General features: G+C 46.0%; 1 protein-coding gene across 2 annotated transcripts in view; it reads left to right on the top strand.

Annotated features, from left to right (window-relative positions):
• NID2 (nidogen 2) overlaps window positions 1–17,186 on the top strand; it is a 91,667-nt gene that overhangs the window by 69,546 nt on the left and 4,935 nt on the right. For both annotated transcript variants that reach the window (XM_055537648.1, XM_055537647.1), the window contains 5 exons: window positions 926–1,069; window positions 10,904–11,023; window positions 14,107–14,328; window positions 14,946–15,115; window positions 16,956–17,085. In XM_055537648.1, coding sequence (XP_055393623.1) covers window positions 926–1,069; window positions 10,904–11,023; window positions 14,107–14,328; window positions 14,946–15,115; window positions 16,956–17,085 — 786 coding nt within the window. The remainder of the gene's footprint in view (window positions 1–925; window positions 1,070–10,903; window positions 11,024–14,106; window positions 14,329–14,945; window positions 15,116–16,955; window positions 17,086–17,186) is intronic.

Genomic DNA, 17,186 nt, shown 5'->3' with positions numbered 1-17,186 from the left:
TACCCGTGCTCCAGAGTGCATGACTTTCCACTGCAGCTCTACAGGAGATCTGCTGCATGGTTTTCTAGGAAACAGACAGTTCACATGGGAAGAACCCAAAGCTATGGCTCAGTTCAGTCCTGTGTGTTGGGGTTTTGTTTTTGTCTGGGTTTTTTTTTTTGTTGTTGTTGTGTTGTGCTATTTATCTATTGAAATAGAAATTTTTGGTGTAAGTCATGGAAGGATGTTCACCTCTGTCAGGACTGCTGTGTAGCTTGATGTTTGGCCCAATCATGTAGTAAGACTATGAACTTTTCTAATACCAACAGCTCTAGGTAGAGGTCAAGTGTTTCTCAAATCAGAATGACATAGATTTTGTAATTTAAAGAGGCTTGTCCTATTTGACTGACCAAACACTCCATTGGTGGTAAATATACCCTTTCTAGAGTTCCAAATAAATACTTGACATAAGAGTGGATCCAAAAGAACTAGATTTCCAAAGTCATTCCATTGCTAGAGCCAGATAATATTAGAGAAAACCCACTTTTGAATCCAGTGAGATGAAAAGGTAGCAGCAATCATAGAGACTCGTGTGTGTGTGTGTGTGTGTGTGTGTGTGTGTGTGTACATGTACACACAGGCATGCCAAGCAGCAGTGTTCTGCTTTAGTCAAGGACATTTGCTGACAACTTATTTTCATGCCTAGTATTATAGACACAAACCAAGACCATCACTTCTTAGATTGTAATTTGCATACAGCCATCCAGGGATCTTGTTAAAATGCCTATTCCAGTTCACTGGCTCTGGGTTGGGGTCTGGGAACTGCATTCCTTATAAACCCCCAGGTGTCCCCATGCTGTTGGTGTGCAGATCACACTGCAAAGAGCAGGGCTCACCCATTCGCGGGCCTGGGCTCTTGGACATCTTTGCCTTCTTCTCTCTTCAGTGATCACCCCACCTCCCAACCCCTGTGAGGATGGCCGTCATAACTGTGCTCCTGCCAGCCAGGCCCGGTGCATTCACCATGGAGATGGCTCCTTCAGCTGCGCCTGCCTGCCTGGTTATGCCGGAGACGGGCACCGGTGCACTGGTGAGTACCTGTGGGCAGCTCAGTGACCCTGAAAGTTGCTTTGGATGCACATCCCCACATCCCCAGGGCCTCAAGAAACCTCTCCTTTCTTTTGACTCACACCTCCTGGAACTGCTGGAAGAGGGAGGGAAAAAAAAAAAAAAAAGGTGTCCTTTGAGTCAGATTGTTGAGCGAGTATGGTTGTCCTTGGAGGAGATGTGCCTGGAGCAGTGGGGAGCTCCTGCCAGCTTGCAGTCTCCTGTTCCCTGGAGCTACTGTAGCTTGGAGGGATGCAAGGGAAAATTGTATATTCCCCTGGGAGGAAGTCTCCATCTTTCAGTTTCTTTAGCTAATGGCTTAATTCAGCACTTCCAGTCTTGCCCAATTTTTAGTTGCTGTTCCCCTGCTTGAAGTGATATTTGAAGCAATCTTTAAACATACAAACAATTCTTTCTGTGTAATTTATTCCTTTTCTCTCTCTCTCTCTGAAAGGGGAGAGGGGGAGAGAGAAGTAAAATCCATAGATATAAAAGGATATTAATGCATACCTAAGTACTCAAAGCTTTCCTTCCAGAAATCTAACTATCTTTAAGACTTTATACCATATTTTATAAAATCACTAAACCAGAAAGCAGGACTAACTGTTTAAATTTAACTTCAAGATGTATGAGGTTGTTACTGAAAAACTAGGCATAACACTCTGATTATAAATGTTCATGAAACTGGAATTAGTAGTACCTTAATATAGAGATCATTCAGTGAGCCTACATAATTCGCTGCTGCTGCTGCTAAGTCACTTCAGTCGTGTCCAATTCTGTGCGACCCCATAGATGGCAGCCCACCAGGCTCCCCCGTCCCTGGGATTCTCCAGGCAAGAACACTGGAATGGGCTGCCATTTCCTTCTCCAATGCATGAAAGTGAAAAGTGAAAGTGAAGTCGCTCAGTCGTGTCCGACTCCCAGCGACCCCATGGACTGCAGCCTACCAGGCTCCTCCGTCCATGGGATTTTCCAGGCAAGAGTACTGGAGTGGGGTGCCATTGCCTTCTCCACGTAATTCGCTAAAGATCTTCAAAACATCTGTCAGTAATACACACAAATAATGGTTAAATGAGATACTTGGAAATGAGAGCATGGTGGGAAAGGAGTCAGTTTTAGGAACAGAAATCGAAAATGCAGGCTTTCCCCTCTTTTCAAATCGCTTTTTGCATCTGGCCCTGGAATACCTGGGTGTACTGAGCAAATTTGCTAAGAACAGCCTTATAACTCGAGGAGCTTCTTTGCTGCTGTTGTTCAGTCCCTCTTGTGTATGACTCTTTGCGATCCCATAGACTGCAGAACGCCAGGCTTCCCTGTCCTTCACTATCTCCTGGAGATTGCTCAAACTCATGTCCATTGAGTTGGTGATACCATCTACCCATCTTGTCGTCTGTCGTCCCCTTCTCCTCCTTCTCAAACAGATCAAATAGCCTGTTCTTAACTAAATCAAATCTTCTTAAACAGATCGCATAGCCTGGCCCCGCCCTCCTCACCAGCTTCTTCTCCTCCCCTTTCCTTTTGGTTTCATCTGGATGGGCTGAATGGACCAGCAGCCTAAAGCCACATGTTCTTGACAGAACAGATACGTCAGGGCAGCACAGCCCTCTGCTCCTTTCCAGATGTGGGGCTTTTCGAATCTGGCTCTTGAATGTTTCCACTTCTGATGTATAGAGGCTTAGCTGTATGGCTTTCTTGAAAACACAGTTTATATTGAAATGACCCCAAACTGTGACTCAGTTCAGCCCTGAGGTGGGTTTTTTCTCCCTAAAAACACCCCCAGGTTTAGACAGAGCTCAAGTGCTTTTCAAGTTAGGATGGAGTAGAGGTGTAAGTCACAGGTGCTTGTCCCACTTGACTGCCAGAGAGCTCCATCCGCAACAGATACTCTCTACAGATGGAGGCACCCTCTAGGTCTGGGGGTGGTTGGGGGTGGGAGGAGGCATCAGGTGATGTGCACAAACCTCTCACATTTCTGCTGAGCCCCACAGTAGGAATACTGCTTTTTCCTCCCTTGTAGAAACTCATCATTCAGTTTGACGTAACACACTACCGGCTCTCAGAAATGAGAACACACAGAGAAAAAAATCTTGTCTGTAGAATTTCATATTTAAACATCAGGCTGCTCAGGTCAGCCGAGATGGTGTTTAGAAAGCATTTTATTCCTTAGGTCTTTGGTTTAAAACAAAGAAGTTGAAATTAATCGCCGCTTAGATGTGATGAGGATGAAAATCAGAATGTTAATGTAGGTGAGCTGCTGCTTGTCCTAACCCCTTCGAGAATCATTCTCCCTTCTTTTAACTTCTGCTTGTCTCGGAGGACTTGGGTTACCTTCTGGGGTTGTAGTAGGACCTTGAAATTAGCTACTTTTCCATGCTGGGAGTTTTCTAGGATTGTCATTCTTTGCTATGGTTGCCCTCTTTCTGATTTCAGGGACATTTTCAATTGTCCCTATTTCATCTCTGCTTCTCTACTTTTGGGATTCTCTCTGGAACCCACAAACTTAAACATAGGCCAGGCCAATCTGTTGCTTCCCCAGTATATTAGTAATCTATTGCAGCATAGCCATTTACCCCAAACACGTAACAGCTTAAAACAGTACACAGTATTATTATCAGTATGGTCTAGCTCATTCGTTTGCTTTAGGGTCTTCACAAGGCTGCAGTCAGGGGGGTCTGCCAGACCTGGGGTCTCATCTGGGGTCCAGGTGGGGAAAGAGGCTCACGTGGTTATCGGCAGGGTTCCATTCCCCAAGGACTTTCAGGTCCCTGCTGGCTATTGCCTGGAGATGACCTTCAGCTTCTTGCCACTGAGACATCTCCCACAAGGGAACTTCCTTTATCAAAGCCAGCGTCAGGAGGCCAGCTAGCAGGTTGGCAGTGACCACAAAAGTGATGTCTCCTCAGTATTGCTTTAGTGTCTTGGTTGGAAGCCAGTTACTCAAAGGAAGGGGATTATAGAAGACCCTGAATACCAGGAGGGAAGGGATCTTTGGGACCATCTATGAGAGACTGCCTCCCGTAGTCAGTTACCCTGTGGTTGCTGTCCAAGCTTCGGGGCCATAGAAAATAGCAATCATTTTCCTAAAGACCTCTGCTGTGCATAAATTGGGCTGGGCTAATCATGGAGGTGGCTTGCAGGAGAAGTGTATAAACGTGTGTGTGTGTGCACGCAGTTTTAAAGGCATGTCACAGTGTGCCTGTGTCCCAGTGACAACTGAGATAGAGAAAAAAAGAGAAAAATGGCGATGAAGGCTCCGTTTTGTGAAGTGAGCACGCTTAAAGTGCACATTTGTTTTCAGTCCATCAAACTGGCATTGAAAGAGTGTGTGGGTTTTCCTTTCTCCAGCCAGTTTGTTAAAAACCAGTTTCCCTGGGGAGGCTGCCCTTGGCTTTGGGTTCTCGATCTAGCCTGAGTCACAAGCAGGAATTATTTTTATGCAAGTAGAATGAAATCTTTTCCAGCTCCCCTCAGTCAGGATTGATTTCAACCCTGCATTGGCGTGAGCTGGATATTTCTCAGGCACGTTTGTCCCTGCAGCTCTTAGTGACTCTGCTGGATGGAAAAGCAGATTGTTGTGAGCTGAGACCTTTTCAGGGAGGAGCACATGTGAGTCGAGGAACTGGGTTACAGATGGCTCATCACCCACAGAAGGGCCGTCACAGGGGTTCTTACACTGTTCTCGCACATGGCTTTTGTGGGAGGAGTGCAGACTCTGGATAAGGTATAGTAAAGTTGGTGTGGCCACAAGCGATGTAGAGACCAAGGCTTGAAGGGAAGAAGCTGCCTCTACTCAAAGGTCCCAGAGAGCAGGTCACTGCATGCCATGCAGGACCCTATGGGCATAGCTAGAATCTGGGTTCTGACCGAGTAGGTGGGGAGTGACAACTCATGATGCTTCAAGCCTTTGTTGGGGTCTGGAGCGGGATCAAGCAGAGTTGGCGCCAGGGAATTTCACTGGGTGGTTCAAAAGCAAACCAGGGGTGGCACGGGGGGAAAGCTCGAGTCCAGGGGCTGGCTTTGTTTTGAAGGGATTTCAGCTGGGTTTTGGGTGTGGACTCTGAAGTAAGGCAGGGAGAAGAATGTTGAAGCACCAAAGCCTGCACTCAAAATAGAGAATTTTAAACACATTTTCCAAAGAGGTTTTTTAGCTGCTTGGGAGCAGATAGAATGGAGAATTGCGCTGAGATTAAGCCATCTGGCATTGTCTGACTGGCCAGAGACTGTCCTGTGCCTGAACCTTGCTGCCTTGACCTACCAGCACCTGAAGACCCTGACAATGGTGGTTAAGCAGGCCCCTGTCCCCAGGGGCATAAGAAGAAACCCCTCCCTTGCTAAGGAGTTCAAAGTGTCTTTATACTTTCTGCTGACACCTGATCCCCTGGGAAGCTAGGAAGATTTCTCCTTTACACACAAGCTCTGGTTCCCCCTACACTCCTCAGGGTTGGCCCTCTGAGGAAGGTGGGTAGCCTGCTCTACACTCAGGCCCTGGAGTGGCTGGTGGGGCTCCAGTTCTCTGACATGGTGCGAGAGCCTCCAAGGAGGAGATGGGAGCTTGCTTCAGGGAATCTTAAGCTTCTCCAGCTTTAGGGGACAGGAGTTGTTCACCTGTGATGTTCTCAGTCTCTTCAGAGATTCTCCCTATTCATTCGTAAGTTATTGTCTCCCCATGACTTTGCCTTTGGGAGGATGGCTGCTCTTTTAGGTCTGGTTGGCATTCCTAGGCCATAGGCTTTAAGAACACAACTCAGAACCTCTGGGGAATCCTCTTTCTCTTTGTTCACAAAAGTAATCACAAGCGACTGATCTATGGGTTCTAGAAATAGGCTCTGTGTCTCAGGAATTCCTGCTTCCTGCCATTGCCTGGGGTTCCTGTTACCATGAGAAGTACTTTTAGCATATGCATTATGAATAGCTTTAATTTCCTGCATTTGGTTGGATGTTAATTTTTGCAGTTTGGTTTTATAGCATCATAGAAGGCACAAGGAACTGAATGGGCACCAACTTCAGCCAACTGGACATTGGCATTGTCCTTTTGAACAGACAGGGCCAACCTCAAAGATAATGAAACATGACAATATACAGCCCTGACTGATCAGATTGGAGATAAGTTTCTGGTTGTTGTAATTAATTTGGTTTAGTTTTGGTTAACTGAGGAGCTAACCACTTTAACCTTGCAGATAAATTTATAACCACTTTAATGCCTTTGTCAGTGAAAGGAAGGCATCCAGGCAGGCCAAATGCTCATCTAGGCAGAGTCTCTCTAGGTGGCATTTAACCTTGGTCATGTCAGGCATTCAAGGTTTTTCAGACATCAGAGTGAAGTAATTTATGGGAGCTAAATGCCAGATACCACCCTTACGGCAGAAATGAAAAGGAACTAAAAAGCCTCTTGATGAAAGTGAAAGAGGAGAGTGAAAAAGTTGGCTTAAAGCTCAACATTCAGAAAACTAAGATCATGGCATCTGGTCCCATCACTTCATGGCAAATAGATGGGGAAGCAGTGGAAACAGTGTCAAACTTTTTTGGGGCTCCAAAATCACTGCAGATGGTGATTGCAGCCATGAAATTAAAAGATGCTTACTCCTTGGAAGGAAACTTATGATCAACCTAGAGAGCATATTGAAAAGCAGAGACATTACTTTGCCAACAAAGGTCCATCTAGTCAAGGCTATGGTTTTTCCAGTGGTCATGCATGGATGTAAGAGTTGGACTGTGAAGAAAGCTGAGCACTGAAGAATTGATGCTTTTGAACTGTGGTGTTGGAGAAGACTCTTGAGAGTCCCTTGGACTGCAAGGAGATCCAAGCAGTCCATTCTAAAGAAGATCAGTCCTGTGTGTTCTTTGGAAGGAATGATGCTAAAGCTGAAACTCCAGTACTTTGGCCACCTCATGCGAAGAGTTGACTCATTGGAAAAGGCTCTGATGCTGGGAGGGATTGGGGGCAGGAGGAGAAGGGGATGACAGAGGCTAAGATGGCTGGATGGCATCACCAACTTGATGGACGTGAGTTTGAGTGAACTCCGGGAGTTGGTGATGGACAGGGAGGCCTGGTATGCTGCAATTCATGGGGTTGCAAAGAGTCGGACACGACTGAGCGACTGAACTGAACTGAAATGCTGGATCAGGAAGATAAGCAATGTAAGTGATTACATTGCTAATTATGATGTCAGAAATTTTCCTTTCCCCTGAACAGAACATCTGTGCTGTGTCCAGTACGTCTACTTACTGGTAGATGGGAAAGCCCTTAGTGATGGAGAGGTGGCTCAGCGTAACATGGTCACAGCAGGGGTGGCACTGATCACCCCAGGAGAGAATTCATCTGGGACCTGGGAGGCTGGGCGAGGAGCTATGTTTGTCCCCCGCTGACTGACGTCACATTCAGGGCTGTAAGTCTCCAGCTTCCAGGGTGCCATGTGTCTCTGTCACAAGCTGTACAGAATCGACATAGTTCATTCTGTGACTCCTGTTCTCTTGGTTTAATGCTGATCATCCCATCCCATGTTTTTTCCCTCTTCACACAATTTTAAAACGTTTTTTGTATGTTAGCTCGGGTGTGACTGCTTTATTTTCCATTGAGCCTTGATCAGATCCACCCCCTTGATCCCCTCTTTGCCTAGGAAGACTTCCTGTCTCTGAAGATGGCTTATCTCAACTACTGGCCATTGGTTTCAGCAGTTAGATTGTCAGACGTTTTTTTCCTGGCAGCAGGGTGGAGGGTAGGGGCGGTGTCTTGCTATTGTCAGCCTGCACTGATTTCAGTAAATAAAAGGAATGTAAGTCTGCCTTTGTTTGAAGTTTCAGGATGTTGCAGCTATGAGAAGTATGAAAATTAATCCACGTGGTACTGTGTAGGAATGTTGGGACCTGAATTGTTTGTACTGAAAACCTGGACAAATTTAAATTTTCTTTTCTATGTGTTGTCTTAAATACTCTGATAATATTTTTCTTATACTTCTATATTTCTTCTAAAGGTGGAAAGTAAATTTCTGATTAAAAAATTTTTTTTTTTTAATTTCTGAAAGGTTTTGGACATTCTAGGTAGTAGGAGTCTCTGAATATGTAAGACTGAATGTGTTTGTTAGTTGAGAAACTAAGTTGGAGCTTCACTGGGTTCTTTTGCATCTATAAATCAGTACTATAGGGAGATATTTCTCCCGGCAATTTTATCTGAGGTTATTGATATTTCTCCCGGCAATCTGGATTCCAGCTTGTGCTTCTTCCAGCCCAGCGTTTCTCATGATGTACTCTGCATAGAAGTTAAATAAGCAGGGTGACAATATACAGCCTTGACATACTCCTTTTCCTATTTGGAACCAGTCTGTTGTTCCATGTCCAGTTCTAACTGTTGCTTCCTGACCTGCATATAGGTTTCTCAAGAGGCAGATCAGGTGGTCTGGTATTCCCATCTCTTTCAGAATTTTCCACAGTTTCTTGTGATCCACACAGTCAAAGGCTTTGGCATAGTCAATAAAGCAGAAATAGATGTTTTTCTGGAACTCTCTTGCTTTTTCCATGATCCAGCAGATGTTGGCAATTTGATCTCTGGTTCCTCTGCCTTTTCTAAAACCAGCTTGAACATCAGGAAGTTCACAGTTCACATATTGCTAGAGCCTGGCTTGGAGAATTTTGAGCATTACTTTATTAGCGTGTGAGATGAGTGCAGTTGTGTGGTAGTTTGAGCATTCTTTGGCATTGCCTTTCTTTGAGATAGGAATGAAAACTGACCTTTTCCAGTCCTGTGGCCACTGCTGAGTTTTCCAAATTTGCTGGCATATTGAGTGCAGCACTTTCACAGCATCATCTTTCAGGATTTGAAATAGCTCAACTGGAATTCCATCACCTCCACTAGCTTTGTTTGTACTGATGCTTCCTAAGGCCCACTTGACTTCACATTCCAGGATGTCTGGCTCTAGGTCAGTGATCACACCATCGTGATTATCTGGGTTGTGAAGATCTTTTTTGTACACTTCTGTGTATTCTTGCCACCTCTTCTTAACATCTTCTGCTTCTGTTAGGTCCGTACCATCTCTGTCCTTTATTGAGCCCATCTTTGCATGAAACGTTCCCTTGGTATCTCTAATTTTCTTGGAGATCTCTAGTCTTTCCCATTCTGTTGTTTTCCTCTATTTCCTTGCATTGATCACTGAGGAAGGCTTTCTTATCTCTCCTTGCTATTCTTTGGAACTCTGCATTCAGATGCTTATATCTTTCCTTTTCTCCTTTGCTTTTCGCTTCTCTTCTTTTCACAGCTATTTGTAAGGCCTCCCCAGACAGCCATTTTGCTTTTTTGCATTTCTTTTCCATGGGGATGGTCTTGATCCTGTCTCCTATACAATGTCATGAACCTCATTCCATAGTTCATCAGGCATTCATAGATCTGATAGATCAGACTGTATCAGATCTAGTCCCTTAAATCTATTTCTCACTTCCACTGTATAATCATGAGGGATTTGATTTAGGTCATACCTGAATGGTCTAATGGTTTTCCCTACTTTCTTCAATTTAAGTCTGAATTTGGCAATAAGGAGTTCATGATCTGAGCCACAGTCAGCTACCAGTCTTGTTTTTGCTGACTGTATAGAGCTTCTCCATCTTCGGCTGCAAAGAATATCATCAATCTGATTTCAGTGTTGACCATCTGGTGATGTCCATGTTTAGAGTCTTCTCTTGTGTTGTTGGAAGAGGGTTAGTAGATGACACCACCCTTATGGCAGAAAGTGAAGAGGAACTAAAAGCCTCTTGATGAAAATGAAAGAGGAGAGTGAAAAAGTTGGCTTAAAGCCCAACATTCAGAAAACTAAGATCATGGCATCTGGTCCCATCACTTCTTGGCAAATAGATGGGGAAACAGTGGAAACAGTGTCAGACTTTGTTTTTTTGGGCTCCAAAATCACTGCAGATGGTGATTGCAGCCATGAAATTAAAACATGCTTACTCCTTAGAAGGAAAGTTATGACCAATCTAGACAGCATATTAAAAAGCAGAGACATTACTTTGCTAACAAAGGTCTGTCTAGTCAAGGCTATGGTTTTTCCAGTGGTCATGTATGGGTGTGAGAGTTGGACTGTGAAGAGATGCTTTTGAACTGTGGTGTTGAAGACTCTTCAGAGTCCCTTGGACTTCAAGAAGATCCAACCAGTCCATCCCAAAGGAGTTCAGTCCTGGGTGTTCATTGGAAGGACTGATGCTGAAGCTGAAAGTCCAATACTTTGGCCACCTCATGCAAAGAGTTGACTCATTGGAAAAGACTCTGATGCTGGGAGGGATTGGGGGCAGGAGGAGAAGGGGACGACAGAGGCTAAGATGGCTGGATGGCATGACCAACTCGATGGACATGAGTTTGGGTAAACTCTGAAGTTGGTCATGGACAGGGAGGCCTGGCGTGCTGCGGTTCATGGGGTCGCAAAGAGTCAGACATGACTGAGCAACTGAACTGAATATGGAGTAGTGCCAATAAGGAAAGGAAAAAATAAACTATTGTTACATATATTTATTGTAGTGTTACTGAAAGGAAATGGTTTATGGGCTAAAGGTTAGTTCAAAGGTAATAACTTCCTGGAATTCACTGTAGACGAAAGATGCCAGGATATATTTCTGTGTGAAAGACCACATTTGACTTCTACACTGAACGTGCTCCTTGACTCTGTACCCTTAAGCTTGCCTTTAAGGTGCTGGTATGTTTCTGCCCCTACTCGAGGGTCTTCTGAAGTGGATGCCTGGGTGTCGATCCACACACACTGAGGCACGTGTAGCACAGTCTGTGTTCATTGAAATCATGCTCCTTCCTTCCCTCCCTCTCTGTCCCTGACTGCTGCAGATGTCGACGAGTGCTCAGAAAACAGATGTCACCCCTCGGCCACCTGCTCCAATACCCCTGGCTCCTTCTCTTGCCGCTGCCAACCTGGATATTACGGGGATGGATTTCAGTGCACACCTGGTAAGGTCTTGGAGGCCTCCCCATGTAACTTTGTATCACTTAACTCTGACTTGCAGAGTGCAGGAAATAGTCTGAAGTCTGTTTTAATATCAGTGGGGAAAATAAGTATGACCCTTGTAGGTGGACCCCGCTGGTTTACTCTAAGCTAATAACCTCAGCCCTCTTCCCAACATGTTGATGGGGAATCACTCTTGCTCCTGCCACCTATAGAAGAGGTGCAGGGATCTGTTTTGTTCACCTTAGAGACCCGAGATGCTGCTGATGAACTTGTCTGTTATGGTCTAAGCACTCCCTGTCTGCATGGGGCGTGGGGTGTGGTTTCCAAGCACTCAAGAGTTCACGCCAACTGTAGGTTGCCAAGGCAGACTGCTGCTCCTTTGTTGAGTTGTTCAAAGATAGGAAGAATTTTTTCTTTTAATACAGAAGAACTTTATTAATGAAACACAGCATTGGTTTGGTATCATTTTAACCAAAATAATTCCTATACAGATACATGAGCTCACTATTCAAAGATCACTTTTTACCATTGAGGAAGGTTCCATAAGTACCAGTCTTGGCTTTTAATGTACGAGAGTAAGAAATGGAAAATTACTTCATTTTTGTAATTTTGATTACAGTTTTGATTTTGATTGCCAGTTTTGATCCTTTCAATAATATGAATTGTTATGGCCAGGACATTAGTGCTTCTAAGATTCATATAAGTAAACACTGGTAATGTTTGCTCTAGATGTCTATATACCCTTGCTTCCACTATAACATTCCTTTTTCTTTCCCCTGTTTCTGGGGAAAGATTTTTCAGGTCCCCGCCCTGCCTCCCCCCCCCCCCCCCAAAAAAAAATACAGAGAAATTCTGTTTCACTCATGCCTAGTCTTTAAAAAGTCTTGATTAAATTCCAGCTGGGATTTGAATAAATCAGATGATTGGGAGGTGCCCTAACAGAATGGTTCAGAATCCTGTTAAATTTATTAAGATAGGCATGTATTAAGGAGAGTGATCCAGAAGGGAGCCAAGAGAAGGAGACGTTAATTACAGAAAGAGGGGCATGTTCCTTTGTGCAGACTCTTTCCCATGACCAGGCCTCTCTCAGTGCTGGTTTGGCCTTGGTCGCCATTTCTGACTAGTCTCATCTGCATAATAGGGTCCACTTTCAAGGGTGAGAGAACACTCTGTGCCCAAACTTCAAAAGTATTTAAAACCCTGCCAGCCAGAAAGAGAAATAAATCCATGATTGGATTGAGAAATAGCTTGAAATAGTAAGCAATGACAGATGCCCACGTGTAAGTGACGTGAGGTCCTCCTTTCCCAGAGGCTGACTGCTGTGTGTGCCTTGTTGGGTGGTCCCCCGAGAACTGATGCTCTGAGTTTGGAATGTGGACCAGGGGTGATGCTGGGAACTTCTTCAGGGAATCCCACCCGGTGACAATGGCGAGTGTCTGAGGAAGTGGTATTTCCCTCTCTGGGTCCTGAGACACATCTGGGTGAGGAAGTCAGTCTTTTTTCTCCATGATGTTTTAAAAAGAGCTTTGCTTCCCGAGGGTTATGAGCTCCAGTGGCAACCTGGAGGGCATCAGCTTGCCCCAAACATTGTGAGTCTTGGAGTTGTGCTCCTTTGGTTGGAGCTCTGAAGATTTTATTCACCATCTTCTGGCTTTCCAGGTGCTCAAATGTAATGTTTCCAGCTGTTCTTTGAACTCACTGGAGGTTTTGACCAAAGGAGTGACATGAGATGACTTTTTTTTTTTTTTTTTTTTAAGGGACTCTTTCTGGCTGCTGGTTGAGTTTACAGCAGGGCAGGGGGTGGGGAGCAGGAAAGATGATGGAAGCAGGGAAACCAGTAAGAAGGCTAACATACATAGTAATTCTGGCACAAGATGACAGGGGTAGATGTGGTGAGATGTGAAGATATCAGCTGACATGTTTTGATATATCAGATGTAGAGTGGGAGAAGGGAGTCAGGGTTTAGTGAGTCTGAGCAATGGAAAGATGGAGATGCTGTATAATGCTATGCAGAAGTCTAGGGGAGAGAAGCTTTGAGGGGAGAAAGCCCAGTTTTTGTTCTCCTCTGAGATCTGTTACACATCCACATGGTGATAGAAGTAGGTACTTGGCTGTGTGATTCTGCAGGCTCTGAGTTGCAGGAATTAATGAAGGAGAAATACCTTCTATCAGTACTTAAATTCCTGTAGGTCGTCCTGTCTTAGGAGACTGTCAAGTTAAACCACGTCAAGCAGAGTCCTCTTAGACAGAGAACTGCTGTATCCGGGACAGAGCCTTGGCAGCCCTGTAGAAGCAGTCTGGGAAAAAGCTGCTGGTAAGGAAGCTGCTCTGCCATGGAAGCTAACAAGAGTTTCAGCACGGTCGTGAGGAAGGAAGGAGGAAGGATGGGGAAAGATGCTGGAGAAAGGGAGGGACCAAGCAACACGACGGGAAGCTGGAGCCTCAGCTTTGAGATAAACCCGGGGCAGGGTGGCCAAAGGACTTCAAGGAGCTGGAATGTCGCAGTCTGTATCAAGTTGTTTGCCACCAACTCTATGATCACACATACTAATTATAGTCAGTTTTACTCAATATAGTTTTCCAGTGGACAGATACGTAGGGCCACACGTAAGCAGGGCATTTGGTAATACTTCCTAAGACACACTGGCCAGTCTCAAGAAAGTCCTCTCAGATGCAGGTCCCAGAGTTTGAAACAGAAAGAATAAATATTGGCTTTAAGCATCATGTAGGCCACTGAGTCCCCAAGGAGAGTCCCCAGGAGTTAGCAGAGGCCCCTTCCCAGGCTGAGCAAGGCCTGCACCCTAGATGTTACCACCTCTTGTTCTTTCCTGATGTGGCTGGGCCTTGATGACACTCCTCCTGGCCTGAGGGTCACAGGAGCATCAGGACAACCCCTTCTCCCGATCCCCAGCAGAACCTCCTGGAGTACTTTCCTGCTCGGGGCCAGAATCCAGGGGCTTGGCTGAGGCCTCGTTATGGACATAAGGAGGAAGAAGACGAGGAGGCCAGGCCTGGGGATCTTGAACTACATGCTACAGTCTGTCCTTGGCTCCCACTCAAAGGCTTTTTGTCCACATCTGCTCAGAGCCCACCCAGAGGCCCCGGACCGTCTGTGAGCGCTGGAGGGAAAGCCTGCTGGAGCACTACGGGGGCACCCCCAGGGACGACCAGTACGTGCCTCAGTGCGACGACGTGGGCCACTTCACCCCTCTGCAGTGCCATGGCAAGAGTGACTTCTGCTGGTGTGTTGACCAGGACGGCAGAGAGGTGCAGGGCACCCGCTCGCAGCCAGGCATCACCCCTGCGTGTAAGCACCCCAGGGCAGCCCTCCCTCCCCTCTGCCATGTTGAGGTCCCTGTAGGGAAGCTGCCAGCTGTGGGTGAAGGTGGGGGAATGAGGGGCGAACAAGTCCAGTGGAAGAAGTCGCTGATGGGCTATGCCGATTTATAATTTTGTCCGCCCCAGATCCCAATGTGGATTTAACGTTTGGTTTTGTCATCAGCAGTTGCTGTAATTAGAACATCTGGAGCTGAGTTCAATATGTAGTCCCACCGCCTGCTCCCACTACTCTGAGCCCGGGGTGTAAGGGACACGTGTCACCCTGGGGCCCCAAAGAGAAGCTGACACAACACTGGCTCTGGATTTTTTTTTTTTTTTAAAGGGGGATGTTCTGCTTTGTTCAAAGGGAAATACTTTGTCATCTTCCTCCCCAGTAATTGGCAGTTATTTGTCTAGTTGATCTTTGGGAGAAAAAACCCTGGAAATTAGAATTTCTTTTAAGGCACATCTGGGGCACATCTGTCCAGGGTAAAGAACTGCTGATGTTTCTGGAGGCTCTGGCAAATGGGGAAGTAACTTTTCTTCTCCTCTCCACTGACTGTTTCCTTTGCTCTGCTCCTTCTACCTCCCTCTTCCTCACCACAGGTATACCCACCGTGGCTCCACCCACGATCCGGCCCACACCCCGGCCCGACGTGACCCCTCCACCAGTGGGCACCTTCCTGCTCTATGCCCAGGGCCAGCAGATTGGCCACTTGCCCCTCAATGGTACCAGGCTTCAGAAAGACATGGCCAAGACCCTGCTGTCGCTGCATGTAAAGTGGACTTCTCCCCTGGGGGTGGGACTGTATTGGATTATCAGATCTGGGCAAGGTCTGAGGTGTGGGGGTGCTCCTCGAGGGCTTGTTTGGCAGTTGTCTTTGGGAACCTCACACACAGAAGGGAGGGTGCTGTTGCTGGGAGCCGCATCGGACTGATCAAGGCCACTTTCTCCAGTTGGTGTGTGGGGTTTCAGCTATGTGGAAAGTGAATTTCAGAGTTGTCAGGATGCTGAGGCAGCGTTGGAGATCCACGGGAAAATGATAGGTTAACCCCAGTCCCAGCGTTCTATTTAAGCCATAGACATCTCTGCAGATTCTGGAAGTCAACTAGTGATAGCCTTGTTGTTGCGGACCCCTGCCCTCCTCTTTGGTCCTGTTGACCAGCTGCTTATCTTCTCTGAATCTGTCATAGATGAAAATATTGGGAGCATGTGATCCTGGAAAGTAGACAGGGCTTTCCCCAAGGGATGCTGGCTGCTTCCCAAGCTGACAGCTTCCCTATGGTCAACACACTCCATTTTGGAGCAGGGATTTCTTTACTAAGATGGGAGGAAAGAGAAGGGAGTTCACCAGAAAGGCACTGACACTTATAATGGGTTCCCTTCCCCCCTTTTAAGATTTGAATTGTGTGTTATTCCAGACACTAGCTGCTGATTTTTAGTTTCTCTACAAGATTTAAGTGGGACTTTTTTCTCCAAGAAATCTTGAAATCATTAATGGGCTTATGAATCCCATGATCCCCTGGGTTAATGGAAGCCTGTATGGATGTGCCCCCTTGCCCAAGATAGGTAACTTTCCATTTTCAAGTAAAATTGAAAATTAAAATCCTCCTATATAAAACTGCCCACTTTCCCACAGTAGCCTAATGCTGTTTTTCTTGTCCTGACTCCTCTCCCAGTCAGGCCAGCCCCAGGAGGCTTTGTTAGGCAAGCAGGGAGCTTGCAAGACCTCAGGGACAGCCTCAGTGTTGGCTTTGCACATCTGCTGGGCTTCTCAGAGCATGAGTCTGGGCTGGAAATTCAATGAAGCAACTTCTGTGCAGAATTTTGGAAAGGAATATCACCGACTCAGCACTTAAAAAAGGATTTTGTCATTTATTTAGCAGTAAGGAAGGAGGGGAGAGCTCCCGAGACAGAAGTCAGGTGGCCACCATTCCCCAGTTCCTTCAAGTTGTAATAGACTTTCTTTTACACTAGAGTACAGCCCAAGGATTGCTTTGTAGTAAGATGCAGAGACGAGGGTTAAGGGTGTCTGCATCTCAAATAGCAGAAAGATCTCACTGACAGGGCAGAGGAGGGTTGATTTCATTATATGTTGGCAAATCTTAGGCTTTTTCAAAAAGTGCTGGATTACATTTGACAGAGTTTTTGTCCAGTGAAGTAATGAAGACTTACTTTGCCGAGACTAACATTTGTCCGCTAATCACTGAATGGGCTGATCTTTTCATGAAATCACTTTTGCTTTTACCACCAACAGTAATAATGCTTATTGAAAGTTTACAATGTACTCATCACTGGTTAGGATACTTTATAAGCTTTTATGGTATTAATGTTGATAGCAGCCTTGTGAAGTAGGTTCTGTTAACTTCTGTATGCCTTTGTCACCTCATCTGCAAAATGAAGGTAGTGCCGAAGTAAGTGGCCAAGCCTGGCGCTGGCTCAGGGAAGCCAGCCTCCATCACCTGTACTTCTACCCACTGTGCCCCACTGCCCATAAAACCATACAGTGCAGCTGGTCAATGCCGCCATGAACAAACGAGTGAGGTGGCTGAGCATGAGGTCGGGGGAAGTGCAAGGAATCCTAATTGTTCCAATTCTGTGTTTTGGTCACACAGGGCTCCATAGTCGTGGGAATTGACTATGACTGCCGGGAGAGGATGGTGTACTGGACAGATGTTGCTGGACGGACAATTAGCCGCGCCAGTTTGGAACCAGGAGCAGAGCCCGAGATGGTCATTAACTCAGGTCAGCAGCTCCACCCAGAAGACACTTCCCATTTCATTTCATTCTACTCAGTCCAGGTTATTTGCCTGTTTTGTGCCTAAGTCTCCCATCTACCTTCTAGA

This window comes from Bubalus kerabau, chromosome 10 (assembly GCF_029407905.1).
Source record: "Bubalus kerabau isolate K-KA32 ecotype Philippines breed swamp buffalo chromosome 10, PCC_UOA_SB_1v2, whole genome shotgun sequence".
In the NCBI taxonomy this organism is placed as follows: domain Eukaryota; kingdom Metazoa; phylum Chordata; class Mammalia; order Artiodactyla; family Bovidae; genus Bubalus; species Bubalus kerabau.
This window is presented reverse-complemented; position numbering and strand designations above follow the sequence as displayed.